The 17,420-nt window shown below is 53.8% G+C and overlaps 1 protein-coding gene across 7 annotated transcripts in view; it reads right to left on the reverse strand.

Moving 5' to 3' along the window:
* Positions 1–17,420, reverse strand: part of Qtgal (queuosine-tRNA galactosyltransferase) — a 42,867-nt gene that overhangs the window by 21,190 nt on the left and 4,257 nt on the right. For 5 of the 7 annotated variants that reach the window (XM_077800778.1, XM_026382004.1, XM_026382003.1 and 2 more), the window contains exons 3-7: positions 17,228–17,327; positions 10,992–11,186; positions 10,312–10,376; positions 4,245–4,310; positions 1,298–1,393 (exon numbers count right to left, since the gene is read on the reverse strand). In XM_077800778.1, coding sequence (XP_077656904.1) covers positions 1,298–1,393; positions 4,245–4,310; positions 10,312–10,376; positions 10,992–11,186; positions 17,228–17,327 — 522 coding nt within the window. The remainder of the gene's footprint in view (positions 1–1,297; positions 1,394–4,244; positions 4,311–10,311; positions 10,377–10,991; positions 11,187–17,227; positions 17,328–17,420) is intronic. The other 2 variants (XM_026382008.1, XM_026382009.1) reach the window with 1 other exon arrangement.

Genomic DNA, 17,420 nt, shown 5'->3' on the forward strand with positions numbered 1-17,420 from the left:
AGCACAGCCAGGGCTGCCACAGGTGGGACGGTGTTTTCGAAACTCTCTTCTTTGGTATTATCTTACAAATTTCTGTAGTAATAAATAATGAAAACCCAAAGAAGAAGCACGACCCGCGGACAGGGAGAGAGCCAGAAGACGCCAGGCAATCGCGGCCTCTCCTTGGGTGAGCCGTGGGCCATGTCTCCCAGGTGCCCTGTGTGGATCTGGGCTGGTGCTGTGCAGCCCAGCAAGGCAGAGCGGGGAGGGGGCGCAGCTCGGAAGCCAGGACTAGGTGGGGTGTGAGGACTGGTGGGTGGGTGCTGCGTGTCCTCCTTCCTTTGATGAGATCTAAGATGCCCAGCGACACTAGGAAACATCAGAGGCTGTGTCCCCGAGACCACCTGTCCCCTGCCCCACTGGCAAGCAGCCAGGTGTCTGCTGAGGCTACCTGGAGTCACATGGGCAGCCTCTCGGTCCAGCCTGTGCCCAGGCAGGCCAGTGGCTGTAGCTGACGGTGCCACTATCATGGCTGCCAGCCAGCACCAGGAAGGTGGCCCTCCAGGGTGGGTGGGGCCGGGTTCTTCCACGTGGGAGCAGCCCCGCCTGCAGTGTTCTGGACACTCATGAGCAGATGTCACTCCACACAGTCCAGGGACACACACTGCAGCCAGGACCCTGACGCAGATGCCTGCCCTGGGCTTCTGCCTTGTCCTGACAAGGCAGCCTGCCGTGGGCAGGAAGCCAAGGGCCCCCATAGAGAATGGCCACCAGCATGGATCCCACAATGCCCACCACGCTGTGGTGCTGCTCAGACCCAGGACATGAGTCCATGAACCTCCTTCTGGTCCCAGACCACACATCCACTATCACACCCACCCTGTGTGCTGCACCTCCATGCACCTCCATCCAGCCACGTCCACCCTCCACCTGGCACCACGTCTGCCCCGTCCACTGCTGAAGCCACCCTGCCATCTGTGAGGTCCGCCCTTGCTGTCCACACTGCATGTTCATCTAATTCCAGAAACATCGGGGACACTGGAGATTCTGAAACACTCACTCGAGGTTCGGAGCAGCCCGTGGTCAGTGTCCTAGGTGGGAACCTGCCTGGTGTGAGCTGTCAGGTCTCCAGGGGGTCGGTGTGGGCCCCACTGGAGGCTGTCCAGTCAGCCCACTCTGTCCAGTTTGCATTTGGACAGAGTGAAGACAGAACCACACCCCAACGACAGGCCAGTCGGCCCTGAGCGGGACATGGCCCCGGGGCTCCAAGAGGCTGCCCCTGTAGGGACAGCCTGGACCAGGACCAGCCAGCCGTCACCTGTGTCAGAAGCTGCTCGGGCGCCAGCCGGTTGATCCAGCGTGTGTACCGCTCCGTGGAGCCCGGGGGGTCTCTCCTCACACGGCACCCGACGATCTGAAAGAAGGGCAGGCAGGACTCAGCCAGGCGTGGCGCAGCGTCCTCCCTGGGCCTGGCGCACACCGACAGACCCCGCCACAGCCAGGGACAGGTGGAGGCGGGCAAGTCCCTGGGCCAGCGGAGGGCAGGCTCAGGTTAAGGTGACCACCTAGGATCGTTTCCAGTGTGGCCACAGCCTCAGGACAGCAGCCCCACGACCAGAGCACCCAGGAGTCGTCCCCCTGAGCTGCACTGCCATCTCAGAGCACCCGTCACAGCCCTGGAGTGCCCTCCTCTCCGTCTCCTGCCACCTTCGCAGACCCTGTGCCCCTGGCCTCAGACCTGACTCTCCCGCACACCCTGTGCTTTGGCTGCTTGCCTCGCCTCAGCCCACACCTTCAATCGACACGACTGTCGAGGGTCCACCCTAGTGGAGGGACAGGCAGTCCGGTCGGCACACAGACAAACGCCTGCACAGAACCTTCACCCAGGGACACTAGGGTCACTTCGAGGCAGAGGACTGGCAGTTTCCAGGGGCCCCACGCAGGAGTAGAGTGTTTCTCCTGCCTCTGGCTGCAGAGAAAGTAGGCATGTTGGGGGCAGCAGGGCCCAGCCCTCGAGCTGACGCTGTACTGGGCAGGCACAGGGGTTGAACCCGGGGTCCTCGACTACTGAGCTACACTCCCAGCCTTTTAATTGGATGCAGGGTCTCCTAAGCTGCCCAGGCTGGCCTGGAACTTGATATCCCCCTGCCTCTGCCTCCAAGTGGCTGGGATCACAGGGCCACTGTGCCCCTCCAAATGCTGTACTTTTCATACTGATGTCACCTTGCTTGAACTGCGGATGTAAAGCGAAGGACTTTCTGCCCTTTCCTTAGGGGAGCTGCCTGGTGAGAGGGCATGGCAGTACTGCAGGGTTTCTGTGCCGGCCTTGGGAGTACCTGCAAGTTTGCTTGGGTCCTTGGTGCCTTCCTCACCTGTCCCCCAGAAGAGCCCCACCCCACGGGTCCCTCGCTGCACCTACCCACCCAGGCATCAGGAGGGCATCAAGCCCCGGGGAGCTGAGAAAATGTGGGGCTCCAGGTAAGCCTGCTGATGGTCAAGAGTGGGGCCAGCACCCTGGGCCCAGGCAAGCGGGGCCACAGAGTCCCTGGTGCGGCCTGAGTGGGCCAGCAGGGGCCAAGAGGGTGATCTGGCACGGCTTACAGAAGCCCGGGGTGCGCCCAGCAGGTGACACGGCGTTCCACCAGAGGCCGGCTCTGCACCACACAGGGCGCCTCAGCCATCAACAGCCCCCCAGGCCCCGAGGACATCAGGAGGCGGCTTCTCCATGCGTGCTCCACTTTTCACTCCATCGTCCCAGCCTCACCTGCTCTGGACGGGAGGCCGGGGCAGGAGGAGTGGCAGGGGAACTGGTGCCTGACCTTCTGCAGATGCACAGGGCAGCAGTAGAGGCCTCTGTGCTCCTCACGTGCCACATCCCGCAGCTCTGTCCGTGCCTCTGCAGGTGACCCCTCAGGAAGGCCCTCTGGCAAGCCGGGCCCCCAACTAGCCTAAGGCTCCCGAGGCCACCTCCTTCCCCAGATCCAGACCTGGGCTCCGCCTGAACGCTCACGTGGGAGGCCCCGAATCTGCGGCAGCCACAGCAGGTGCCAGCGGGCACCGAGACCCCTGGGTCTGGGACACGGAAGGGGACAGAAGTAAAAGGTGCCAAATTCAAGCTCCCCCCAGGATGCCAGCTGGGGGTGGGAATCGTGCTGGACACGGAGGGCTGCCCTTCTGTGAGCCTCTGACCGCCCACCAGACGACCCTCCACGTGGGTGTGCCCTGGGGGGACCAGACTGGAGGGGACAGTGTGGAGCACACAGGAGAGCAGGGCAGACGCCAGGATGCACACGCTGACCTGAGGCACATGGACACGGAGTCCCATGCTGCCCTCCCTCCTCCCCCAGGAGGCAGCAGTCTGTCCTGGGAAAGCAGGCAGCACTGTGTCCTAAAGCTACTGCCAATCTGGGTTTCCTGGGACAGTGCCCCCTGCCTCCCTCTGTGCCGTAGGGAAGGTGAGCTGGGGCCCAGGGCCTAAGGCAACTGTGCCTCTGCTAGAGACAGCTGGATGAGACCCAGCTGGCTCTGTCCCCAGCAGGACGGCTTGGGTGGGCTCCCAGGGAGGACGGGAGCTGCGGATGCTCAGGGCTCACGTGCTGTTTAGTGAGAGCTTGGCTTCTGACATGCATGGGAGCAATAGAAAATCTAGGGTTTGTTTTCAGAATGTCGTGTTTAGTCTTCAGTGGAAAACTGGGGATTAAGATCCAGTGGTGGCCATTCTGAGCTTTTCAGCCTGAATCCAATGGCAGCAGGTCTAACTAGGGCCCTTCCCCCTGCTGGCCCTCTTGACGTTAGCCAGAGGCAAGGACTGTGGCCCGAGCGCCTCTGTCGGAGCGGGGGCAGCCCTTCTGCAGAGGTGGCCTTCGCCTTGCCCCGTGACTGCTGAGTGCCCGCCTGACCTCTGGTGGCCTCTACATTTCTAACCTGCAGCTAAGAACCACCACCTGGCTGGGGCTGAGGCTCACTGGTGGAGGCTTGCAAGCATACATGAGGCTGGGGTCTCAGCTCAGCACTGCAAAACCCTCTTGTTTGATTGATTGATTGATTGATCTATCTTTGATTGATTGATCTATCTATCTCTCTATCTATGGTGCTGGAGCAGGGTGAGGTGGGTTGTCTGAGGCGCCTCACACGTGCTAGGCAAGTGCCCCACCACTGAGCCACAACCCCAGCCCCCCAGAGCTCCCCACACAGGGCGCAGCTCCTCCAGCCCTCTGCGGGGAGGGTGCCTCGGTGCTGGGCTGCCTGTGGGGGGCAGTACTCACGCTGGTGGGGTGCTGAACGGCCGCCTCGTGCTGCAGCCTCACTCTTTCAGGCATCATCACGTCATCCTGGGGGAAGAGCACACTTTGAGTTCAAGGTCACCACCACCTGCAACAAGCAGTAAGAAAAGGGAGACGCACCAGGAGTCGGGGAAGGGGCAGCCGCACAGGCAGCCACACACAACCCACAGGAAAACCAAAGTCCTGACCATTCCAAGAGTGGCCGGAGGCTGAGCAGAGGAACTCTGTGCCTGCGGGAAGCGGCATGGTCACTGGAACAGTGAGTGTGGCCCTGTCTGGCTGGGGGGCCCAGCTCTCCACGTGCTTAGAGGAGATCAAGGAAGACGCTTGGGCCATCCACAGTGCTCTGCTCAACACAGCCCCTGTCCACCCAGAGCCAACTCTCTAGAGCCACCCACATCAACTCAGACCCAGGGTGCATGGAGGAGGCGGGACCAGGATGGCCACACGTCCCTCCCTGAACCCAAGTGCAAATCCCGCCAAGCCAGCAGGCTGGTGTGGGTGGAGAGTGGCCTCCTGCTGCAGCAGCTCTCCCACCTGCGGTCGCAGGTCCAGATGTGGTCACGCAGGCACAGTTAAAGGCACAGACAGGTCCACTAAGAAAACCAAAAATAACATCCTTGGGAGGATATTCATTTTAAATGGAGGAAGGTGAATTCAAGGACCCCTAGGGATGCAAGGGCTGCCCAGCAGGAGCCAAGAGCTGGGCCTCCAGCCTCCAGGGCTCTCGCCAGCAGGCCAACACTGCCTCCTCTCCCTCGTGAGCTAAGCCAACCCCCACCCAGGTTTGCCCTGCTGGGGACTCCCACCGCCACCGTGGGAAACGCCGCCGTGTTAGGAAAGCGCAGACTCAGAGGGGCCACCAGTGGGCAGCACCAGTCAGAGCTGCAGGCCCCAGGACCCAGCTGCCAGCCAGGCTCTCCCTGTAGGAAGCCTGGGGCTCCATGGCCTGGGCACAGAGAGGGGAGGGGGCAGTGGGCGGACCGGCCTGTGAACAGTGAGGCTCACCTTCACACACACAAGGCCCCGCTGGGAATCACCTGGCCAGGAGTCCTCGGAGGATGCAGGCTGAGAACCACCCATCCAGAGCACACACCAGGTGGCACACTGCTCCCACACCAGCGTGCGGGTCCCCTCCCTCACCAACCCCACAGTCCGGTGCTGACTGCTGTGAGCCCTGGGGAGGTCCTGGATGCCCCCTCCTCCCCGTGTGGGAGAGGCCTTGGCCAAGCCTGTCAGGTCACAGAGACTGCCAGTAGGCCACCCAGGCTTCCGTCTCGCCCGTCCTCCACGTGAGCCCCTCTCGTGCTCCACCGACAGCCTGCTCCCCAAACCCACCAGCACCCGGAAACTTCAGGGTTCCTCCCTCCTGAGCTGTGGGCCCAGGAGGCCTGAAGGCGTGGGGCTGGAGGTGACCACGCTCCCTCGTGCTGAGGCTCCTACTCTACCCCCGGGTTCCTGCAGCAGACCCCAGGGGCGGGGAGGCCACCCACAGACCCCAGCAGGCTGCCTTCCCACCCAGCAGCCTGCTCAGGCTCACGAAGGCCCCACTTCAGAGACCACCGCAGCTGTGGCCCAGGGTCCCCGCACTTCAGTCTGCCCAGGCTACAATGGTCTCACAACCCCTTGGGCTCGGTGAGGAGGCTCGCAGACCTGGGGAAGCAGACCTCTGCACCCTGAAGGACCCCCTGAGGGAGGGGGTACCAGGGGACACCTGCTGTGCTGCGGGGGCGGGGGGGGGGGCTCAGTGCTGGTGGGGGCTCTCAGGTGGGTTCCACAGTTATCAGCTCCATCTCCAGCCTGACCCTCCCTGGAGGAGGGGAGGTGCCACCTCTGCACGGCTTCCAGTGACCAGTCCCAGCCCCAAAAGCTGCCTCAGCAGAGCACAAGATGTACCGACCCCATGGGGTTCAGGAGATCCGTGGAACCAGGGCAGAGACCAAAGGCCACTTACCAAACCACAGACCTCCAGGCCACAGCACACAAGACCCACACACACGACCACAGAAACCCCAGGAAACCTCAGAACCTTCCAGAACGGCACCTCCAGGCCACAGCACACAAGACCCACACACACAACCGCACAGAATCCCCACGAAGCTCACAGAACCTTCTAGAAACATGGGACCTCAAGGCCACGCCATGGAACTGTAAGACCAACACACACAGATGACTATCTCATGATTATGAAAGGGAGATGCATTTATACACCCAACGATAAGTCTATTTCTGATCATCAACACTGCTTCCTAAACATGTTTTAGTAGCTTTTTCCCTGCTGTTTCTAAAGCAGAGCAGGAGGTCTCCATCCGTGGACAGCAGGCTCCACTCCTTGGGGCTCAAGGAGAGGCTGAACATCATGGCAGAGTGTGGGGGGGAGGAAAGCAGCTCACTGGGTGGTCAGGAAGCAGAGCTGATCTCCACTTGCCATATTCACATACACACCCCACAGCCACGTCCCAGTGCCCCACCTCCTCTCGCCACACCCCACCTGTTTCAGCCACCACTCAATGAGTTCCAGCAGGTGATTAAGTCACTGACTAGGTGAAGGCTTTTAGAACCCAGGGCTTCTTCTCTGAACGTTCTTGCATGGTCTCACATATGAGCATTGGGGGACACCTCACATCCAAACCAAAGAGATTTAAAGTTATATTTTGATTTTTATATTTTGTTGTACTTTGCTAACATATGTAGATTTGTGATTATAGTTACTCTAAACTGTGGATTCCAATTTTTTTTAAAAAAAGTTAAATTTAGTTAATATAAGGACATTGATGTAACTGTAATACTATATTACTATTGGCTTTTTAAAAAATATTAGATGTATTCATGTTCTCCAAGCATACAAGTCTTTTAAAATGGTTAAGAGTATGCTCCTTACAGAACTTTATAACTTTCATTATTATGAAAGTGAGAGGCAGAATTGACTTTATAACTGTTGCTGTTAATGTTTTGCAGAAGTGCTGCTTCTAATGGAGCAACCTGGGTTAATTTGAGATAATAAGCCACCACCTACAGGACAGACAGAATATGAAGTTGACTTCCAGTGCTAATGCTGACCCCAATTAAATGGAACCATAAGACTGTAGACATTGAAGTTAAGTCCAGTACTCCCACTTCAAGATTGGTGAAACTGGCCTGTTAAGACCAAATCCTGGAGACCAAAGTTAGGAAGTAAAAGGACCAAGGAAAGAGTAGCCAATGTTTTGGCTCTTGCCCTCTAAGGTCAGCCAGGACCCAGGGAACGACAGGACCCCTCTAAGGGCTGGCCCTACGACTCTGGTGACTCACCTGACCTCCTGATCAGGGGGATCAAGAGGACCCTGGAGAACAGGAAGCCAACCAGTGCACATTCTGCAAAGAGGATTGTCATAGGAGAGGAAAATGTCCCTGATGGTTCCAAGGGAAGCCACACATGGTCAGTAGAACCCTGACCCATCCTGGCAGATGGCACCACTGGTAGAGGAAAAGCCAAAGGAGCCAAGAAGCTTGTCACAAGTTCCCAAGAGTGACCCCTGACAAATCTCAGCTGACTCAGTCAATAGAAAAGAGGTCCATTTTGACCAGGTCTTAGACACTGGCAGGAGAGTATAACCAAAGCACAGCCAGACATGGGCATTTAAAAGATAAGACAATGGTTCTTTACTTGAGAGGTACATTTGTGTCAGTCCTCTCAAAAGTAAGTAAAACTGTGAGTTTATAAAGGAAGGGTTTTATGCAGGAGGGCCTGATGAATATCACAAAAGCTCTGTCAGAGTCACGGTTTGTTCTGAGTCAATTTGAGACCTATCTGTGCTTCTTTGGCTGATATGATTATTATGAGCTGCTGCTCAGAGTCCTCTTTTGGAGTTTGCAACTCGTCACTTCCAGCCTGGCAGCTTGATTTTAATCAAGACCTGGAAAGAGGACAAGCTTTAACTGAGCTGGGAAGGACCTCAGCAAGCCTTCTGATCACTGGCCGGCTATCTGAACTGCTCAGAGGGCAGAACTCATTACTATGGGCAGTTTCCTCCTCAAAGAGTTAACCTGTCCAGGACAGATGGCAGTACCAAAGGGTACGAGAACAAAACTGAAAATGAGACCAAAGATATAAAAAGGGGGACTTGTGAGAAATAGAAGCCCAGTGGTCCATTTTCAGAATATAGCATTTAGCCTTAACTGGGATGTAAGCCACTTGAACTACAGCCTTCCCTTTGCCCGCCCCAGTTTTAAAATTAGCCAATCTTGTGGACTGTAACCCCAAGCCCCTCCTATCAGAGCAAGAGCCAGGGATGCATCAGGGATAAAAGCAGGTGGACTGCCCCCCAGGTGTGCTTGCTAGCCAGGATCAGGGATAAAAGCAGGTGGACTGCCCCCCAGGTGTGCTTGCTTGCCAGGGTCAGGGATAAAAGCAGGTGGACTGCCCCCCAGGTGTGCTTGCTAGCCAGGGTCAGGGATAAAAGCAGGTGGACTGCCCCCCAGGTGTGCTTGCTAGCCAGGGTCAGGGATAAAAGCAGGTGGACTACCACCCGGGTGTGCTTGCTAGCCAGGATCAGGGATAAAAGCAGGTGGACTGCCCCCCAGGTGCGCTTGCTAGCCAGGGTCAGGGATAAAAGCAGGTGGACTGCCACCCGGGTGCGCTTGCTAGCCAGGGTCAGGGATAAAAGCAGGTGGACTGCCCCCCAGGTGTGCTTGCTAGCCAGGGTCAGGGATAAAAGCAGGTGGACTTCCACCCGGGTGTGCTTGCTAGCCAGGGTCGCAGTCCTTCTGCAGTCATTTGCCTTGCTGAGTAACGTTTGAGGATGTTCCTGATTCCTTGCAGCACATGGAAGGGCATGGGAGAGATCTGAGGCATTGGGATCTGAGATAAGATAAGAGCAAGAAAGCCAGAGCTGAGGCTGGAGGCTATGAGCCCATAGAATGGGGAGGCCCAGCCTCTGCTTTTGGGAGCACTGCTGTGCTCACCTGGCCTGCTCACAGGCATGCCATCTGTCCAAACTCCACGTGCACCACCACTGGTACCGAGGTGAGCATGAAGGGCAGAGCCCAGGCAACGTAAGACGAGATGTTCCCTTGTGAGTTAGTTCAGCTGAGCCAGAGCAGACCCTGGGCACCAGGAGCCTCATCCGCCCTGCAGGAGCCTGGTGGCAGGGAAGAGCAAGGGTAAAACTTCATGCTGCTGTGCCTAAAAGCAGATCCAAATCCAATGTGCCCTGGCACAATCTGCTCACCCATACCATCACCAGGCTGCAGTCCGGAGTGCTCCCAACAGGCAGCAGTCTCATGCTGTCTCTGGTTTTCTACCACGGCGTATTTGCTTCTTTCTAGTTTTTGGTTGCACACAGCCTCATGTGCCTTGGTGCAGAGATCCTCTTCTGGGATACGAGCAGCAGGCTCCAGGAGCCCCAGGCCTAAGCATTTTCTCAAGTCCCTGACAGAATGCCCAGGCGCACTATCACCACTGACACCTGCCTGCTTAAAACACGTCGCTAATTTGGTTTTCAAAAGCATCTCGCTAACTTCAATTGTACGTGATTAAACACTTATGTGTTTTTAATTTAATTTGTCTGACCTGGACCTCTGCAGGCCACCCATCGCTGTGCGTTTACATCCACGTTTCTGCCAACGTCCATGGGCTCTTCCCATTTAGCTTGATATCTCAAGTATCCCATCTACCAGCATTGTGCCACTTCATCTCCACTTGGTTTATACTCTCTGTGGTGCAGTTTTACACTTTTATTTCATCTATCAGGGTTAATTCACTACATGCTCTGGCAATTAAGTCGTAACAACCCATCAACTCACCTTTAAGTCTGATCATAACAGAGAAAAATGGTTTTCTAGAACCAAGCCAAGGACTGGGGTTGTGGCTCAGTGGTAGAGCGCTTGCCTAGCATGTGTAAGGCACTGGGTTCGATCCTCAGCACCACATAGAAATAAAATGAATAAAATAAAGGTCCATCAATGTCTTAAAAAAATTAAAAAAAAATAATAATCAAGCCAAAATGTACAATCACTACTCAACCAACATGTACACACACATTATAAACACAACCAAAGAGGTACTTACTGAATCCAAGAAGCAAAGGTAAGACCCTGAGCTCTGTGCAATTGCTTGATTTTTAGAATATCCAACTGTTGGAAGAAAGAGAAAAAGTTCTAATGATTCAGTTTCCAACTGCATGAAGCTGAGTGTACTTGACACTCCAAGGAACCTAGGGACAGTCTGCATTCCCCAGTCGGGTCGGCGTTGGAAACCCACAGTGAGGACATCAGTGGAGAATGCCCACAAACAGTGATGGACATCTTCCATGGACCCACCGGGCCCAGGAAGAGCTGAAACCAAGGGAGAGCACTGGACCAAAGCTGCTCGAGACAGGGAGGAACAGGAAGGGGTCTGCACAGCGCCCTCGAGCTGGGCAGACAGGAACCGCCTGCACAGTACCACCTCAAGAAAGCCAAATGTTTGCCTGTCGCACCCTCACAAGGAGGGTCTGACCTCCTCCACAGGAGAAGAGCCTGGGTCCCGCTTCAGGGGGACCTCAGCAGCTGGCAGGCAGTGAGAGGTGTGTGGCTGTGCGGATCTGAATCTTCACCTGTGTGAACCACCGCACTCCTGAGCACAGGCCCCGGCCCACCCAGCCTTCCCTGCGCGGAGCACATTCAGGGAAGTGCTTCTGTGGGAAGCTAGCAGGCACACTGCACTAACGGTGCCCGGGCTCCCACGCACGGTCCCCACCCCCAGCCTGCCTGGGAGGGGTCTTCCGTGAAGGCCAAATGAGCTGGTGACCAGACAGGCAGTGTCATGGTCTGCCACCACCTTTGCTGTCATTCGCAAGGGAAGATGCACGGCCTCCCGGCCACGGGTTTCAGAAGCAGTTGGCTCTGCGTGCTGTGGTCCACAGCCAGGGTTTGTCGAGTTCTTCACTTCAGACCAAGTGGAGACTATGAAGACAGAGATGAGTTTCAGAAAACATTAGTGTCTTCCAGACACACAAGACGGTGACAACGGCAGAAACATCACTGGCCACTGTGGGCGCCCCTGGTGCTGACCGATCCTCGCCCAGGGCTGGACTTTAGAGCAGTAGCTCTCGACCCTGTTGTCCCTCAGAACCCCCTGGGACGTTTCTAAAATCTCCATGCCAGGACTGCACCCCAAAGGGGATAGCACTCAGCACTGGTTCCTAAAGCTCCAGGTGACTCCAACATGCAGCCAGCACTGAGGACCATTACTTCAATAAAGACGTGGCTCCGACCCAGGGAACCTGTCCACCATGAGACCTCACCGCCCCACGGCCACCTGCTCAACCCCAAGCAGCGAGGTCTCCGGGAAACTGTAGGTACTCGGATCTACTCGTGCTAAGAATACAAGGCTGACCGTGGAAATGAAAACAAGGACGACCCACAGCACGAAGCCTCAGAAGCCAGAGCACTAAAGGAAAAGGGACCTTAAGACAACCAGAGTCGGACTGGCAGGAGATTTCTTATCAGAACATGGGACACTAGAAGATAATGAGGCAATTCCTTAAAATTCTAAGGGAAGAGATTTTGCCCTAGAACTCTAGACCCGACCAAACTGCCAACTCAAAAGGCTGCCACAGCCAGGTGGTATCTCAAGTGTCAAACCAGCCACATTCCAGACACGGGACATTATCGGGGCATTGGCTCCTGCAGAGTAACAAAGAAACATAAAAATAAAATTTAAAAAGAGAAACAAACAACAGCATGTGAGTAGATACTGCAGAAAGAGGAGAACCAAGACCTGCTGAAGGGACCAGGTACAGACCGCTACCAGTGGACACCCACGAAGATGCGGTGGTGAGGAGGGGCCAGGAGGGGCTGTGTGTGGGTGGACGCCTACCCTGATCCCCACCGCGAGCACTAAGAGAGGAACTCACAAACACACAGAAAGGAAACGGACAGGAATCAAACGGCACACCCCAAACAACAAAGCCCGCAGACGAGGTGGCGACACAGGCTGGAGGGACGAGCGCTGTGAGGCCCCAGAAGGCACAGGGCCGACGGCAGTGCCTCCCTTTCACAAGCACGTGGCGCCCCGCCAAGAGCAAGTGGCTGCAGCTCCACCACCAAAGGCAAGGGTGGTCAGGAAGGGCATCTGACACAGCCGGTAACAAAGGAGAGCGGAGTGGCTGCGCTCGCTCGGACAGCACAGGCACCAGGTCAGAGTCACTGTTAGACAGAAGGACACCACGCACTGACAGGTCCGTCGAGGAGATACAGATCATCAACCACCCTCCCACAGGGGGCCACCAAGCACAAGGAATGGGGGGAAGAGGACTAGGGAGAAGGACAGTTGTCCCCAGCAGCTGCAGTCCCCAGTGCCTCTTAATTTAGGAGGGACAGACATCCAGAGCGGTCCCAGAGAGAGCACCGCAGACCAGCAGCAGTGCATGCTGTGCCCCAGAGCAGGAGCACACCCCCTCGGTGCAAGGGGGCACCCTCCTGGATGCCTGGTGCCAGGACACAAAACCATCAACCAAAAACATAAGAATGTCTCTCTGACCACGGAAAAGTTAAACTCCATTTCAGTAACAGAAGGAAGACAAAATGCAGTCAGTGAACACTAAGCACTCACTCTTACAATCCACAGGTGGAAGAGGAAAGCGCTTGGGAAATCAGAGGTGCCCGTGGCCAGGGGGACAGGCAGGGCACAGCGCGGCAGCGCTCGGCGCGGTCGGTGGCTGCAGAGGCTGCACACAAGGGGTCTTGGCCCCCTGACCTCGCCCCTCAAGGAACCAAGAAAAGAGGAGCATGTGAAACAGAGAGCAGGGCGAAAACAGTAAAGACCGGAGTAAAGACAAAGCGAGACCAGCTGGACAAGGCTGGCTCCTGGGAGAGAAGGACACAGTGACAACACGGAGGAGAAAGCAAGAGAAGAGTCAGAGCCGGACGTCAGAGGTGGTGGGCCATGTTCAGAGATCTCTTATTTCTCGGCCCAGAGACGCAGACACCTGAGTAGACTATCAAAGACAGAGCCTCAGGGGCCAAGTCCTCCTGGAGAGGAGCCTAGGACAGCGGCTTCCAGTGCTTCCCAGAGGAGCACTGACCCGTCCCAGGAGAGAGCTCCTCCTCCAGGCTGGGGGTGCACTGAGGCGCAAGCCACGCACCCCGCGGGAACGGGAAGGGCAGTGTACGCCCAGGTCCCCAACAGGCACGAGCAGACCGAGTCCAGCACCCATCTCCACCCACGGGGCTGTCTCAACGTCTAGAGAGGCTTAGCACAGGAGGCCCCCAGGCCAGGTGTCATCTCCGCAGAGCCAGAGGCCACCTGATCACCACACACACAGCGGAAGAAGCCGCTGGCAAATCCAATCCTGTTTCATGATTTTAAAAAAATCTGGCTAAAATAGAAAAAAGAACTTCCCCTTCCTCATTTATAAACCCACAGGGAACATCACATTTGACAGTGGAAGACAGGGCTGGCGTGGAGCTCAGGCGCAGATGTGAGGCCCTGGGTGTGACCGCCCCCAACCTGGGAAAGGATGAAAGGTTTTCTCTAAGATCAGGATAATAACAAGGGTGCCCACTTCCTTCATATATCTATTTATTTATTTATTTTTTAGGTTTAGGTGGACACAATATCTTTATTTTTATGTGGTGCTGGGGATCGAACCCAGCGGCCCGCAGGCAAGCACGCTACCCCTTGAGCCACATCCCCAGCCCAAGGGTGCCCACTTTCACCACTGCTATTCAACATTCTCTAGAAGCTTTAACTAAAGTAATTAAATAAGAAAAAGAAATAAAAAATCCAAATCAGAAAGGAAGAAGTAAAACTCTAAACATGAAACTCTAAAAGCCCACAAGAAGAAGGGGGAGGAGGAGGAGGAGGAGAAAACTATTAGCTAATAAGTTTAGAAAAATTTTAGGATACAAGATCAACACACACACACACACACACAAAAAAAAATCCTGTTTTTTCTATCTACTAAAAACAAATAGTCCAAATGGGAAATTCAGAAACGATTTACAAAAAAGTATCCCAAAGCTCTGGTAATCCAAACTGTGGTACAGCAGAAGAGCAGACGCACAGACCAGCGGAGTAAGATTCACAGTCCAGAGAGGAACCCATACCTCTGTGATTGATTGGTTGGTTCGTGTGTGTGTGTGTGTGTGTGTGTGTGTGTGTGTGCGCGTGTGTAGTGCGAGGATTGAACCCAGGGCCTTGTGCACACAAGCAAGCACTCTACCAACTGAGCTATGTCCCTAGCCCTGACTGATTTGTTCCTGAAAAGTAAAAGGACAATCCAATTCTTAATCAAACGGTGTGGGAACAACTAACCACAGACAAAAGAGGAAGTTAGACCCTCATCTTCTACCATGTATCATTATTTTAAAAAATGTGTACTAACTAGTTATACCCAACAGTGAATGCACTCAGATCCGTCCTACATAGACGGAGTGTGATTTCTCATCCTTCTGGTTGTACATGATGTAGAATCCCACCAGTGCTCCCTCTGAGGTGCACGTGACAAAGATGTCTTCCCACTCTGCAGGCTTTCTCTTCATGTTATTGACTGTTTCCTTTGCTGGGAAGCAGCTTTTTAGTTTAATTCCATGCTACTTATTGATTCTTGATTTTGCTTCTTGTACTTTAGGAGTCTTGAAGTCAGGTCCTAAGCTGACAGGATGAAGATTTGGGCCTACTTTTTCTTTTTCTTTTTTTAATAAAGGAAGTGCCTTTTTAAAATAAATAAATAAATAAATAAATAAATAAATATACACACACACACACACACATATACATATAAAGTTTTTTAGGTGGACACAATAACTTTATTTTATTTTTATGTGGTGCTGAGAATTGAATCCAGTGCCTCATGCATGCTAGGCGAGCACGCTACTGCTTGAGCCACATCCCCAGCCCCTACTTTTTCTTATATTAGACGCAGGGTCTCTGTTCTAGTCCCTAAGTCTTTTTTGAAAAAAAATTTTTTTAGGGCCTGGGGATGTGGCTCAAGCGGTAGCGCGCTCGCCTGGCATGCGTGCGGCCCGGGTTCGATCCTCAGCACCACATACCAACAAAGATGTTGTGTCCGCCGAGAACTAGAAAATAAATATTAAAAATTTAAAAAAAAAAAATTTTTTTTAGTTGTTGATGGACCTTTAATTAATTAATTCATTCATTCATTTATTTGTGGTGCTGAGATTTGAACCTAGTCCCTCACACATGCCAGGCAAGTGCTCTACCACTGAGCCACAGTCCCAGCCCCATAGTTTCCCAGTCTTTGGTCCACTTTGACTTGAGTTTTGTGCAAGGCGAGAGAGATAGGGGTTTAATATCATTTTGTTACATGTGGTTTCCAATATTCCCAGCATCGTTGTTGAATAGGCTATCCTTTCTCCAATGAATGATTTTGGCACCGTTGTCTGGTATGAGATGACTGTATTTATGTGGTTTGTTTCTGGTGTCTTATATTCTGTACCACTGGTCTATGTGTCTGTTTTGGTGCCAATACCATGCCATTTTTTTTACTATGGCTCTGTAGTATAGTTTAATAAGGTCTGGTATTGCGATGCCTCCTGATTCACTCTTCTTGCTAAGGATTGCTTTGGCTACACCTCCTACCATTTATAAAATTCAAAATGGATCAAAGACCCATAAAAGAGCTAGAAATATAAAGCTCTTCGAAGAAAACAGGGTAAATCTTCATGACTTTTATTTGACAATGAATGTTTTTTTAGATATAACTCCAAAAGCACATGCCACAAAAGAAAAAACAGATACACTGGATTTCATGAAAAGTAGAAATTTTTATATATCAAAAGATAATTATCACGGGGCTGGAGTTGTGGCTCAGTGGTAGAGCACTTGCCTGGCTGTGTGAGGTACTGAGTTCGATCCTCAGCACTACACAAAAATAAGTAAATAAAAATAAAGGTATTGTGTTCATTTACAACTAAAAATTTTTTTTTAAAAAGATAATTATCACAAAAAGTAAAAAAAAAAATAAGAGTGGGAGAAAATGTGTGCAAATTACATATCTAATAAAGCTTTAGTATCTAAAACATTTAAAGAACTCCTACAATCAAACAATAAAAGTCAAACAACCCAATTTAAAAATGGGCAAAGACTTAAAAGACATTTCTTTAAAGATATACAAATGGTCAACAGGGACATGAAAAGATGCTCAGTCACCGGGCAAATGCAAATCAAAACCACGAGAAGCTCTGTACCCACCAGGATGACAACTGTGATGACGATGATGGCGACCACCACAGACAGGGGACTTGGCGCCCCTGGGAGGTGGACAGTGCAGCTGCTGCAGGAACAGCATGATGGCCTGTGAATCAGGCCACTGGCAGTTCTACTCGAAGGCATACGCCCAAAGGACTTAAAAACCAGTGCTCCAGTAAAACCTGCCCCTGAATGTTCCTGCTAGCCCACTCCGGGAGCCAGTGCCCCCATCACTGACGGGAGAAGCGAATGTGTCCTCTCTAGACTTCCAACAAAAGGGGGAGCGCCAACACTCAGTGGCAAGACTGGACAAAGGGGCCAGGAGCAGGAGCCCCAGGCCCTTTTGACTGGTTTGGTGCCAGGCGGGTGCATGGGCAGTCCGTGGGGACAGAGGAGGCCGCAGGCGGAGCGCCACGTGCCAAGTGGCCCACAGAGCTTACTTCCCAGAGTCCCTGAGGCACCGCGGAGGCGCTGTCGGTCAGGGCTGCCTCCCTGCTTTCTGGGGTGCTCCTGAGAGGCAAAGGACTCTCTGGCCTCCATCACCAGGCTCTTGAGACTCCACCCCCATGCCTCAGTGCCTCTGAATAGCCCCATCTCCTAACACATCACAAGGGGTGAGTCTGGGGTGCACTGACTGGGGAGTGGGCACCAACACTCACACCACGGCAAATAAGAAACTGAGGTCCAGCTGGCCCTGGACAGGCAGCAGAACTGACCACCACCAGCATCTGAACAACGTGGAACTCACTGCACTCTGCAGGTGACAAGGAATCACGAATCACTTACTCACCTCCTCGGGGAGAAGGAGACTCATGGCCTCCAATGACCACCAGGATGCCTGAGTCCTCCAGCTTCGGTCTCCACTTTTCAATTATCGTCATAGACTTATCCTGGAAGTGGGGCATTGGTAGGTCAGGAAACCTCCCTGGAAACAGTCCAGCATAAACTGTACGGGGCTGTCACCCACGAGAACGCCCACAGGT

Source organism: Urocitellus parryii, chromosome 7 (genome assembly GCF_045843805.1).
Source record: "Urocitellus parryii isolate mUroPar1 chromosome 7, mUroPar1.hap1, whole genome shotgun sequence".
Taxonomy (NCBI): domain Eukaryota; kingdom Metazoa; phylum Chordata; class Mammalia; order Rodentia; family Sciuridae; genus Urocitellus; species Urocitellus parryii.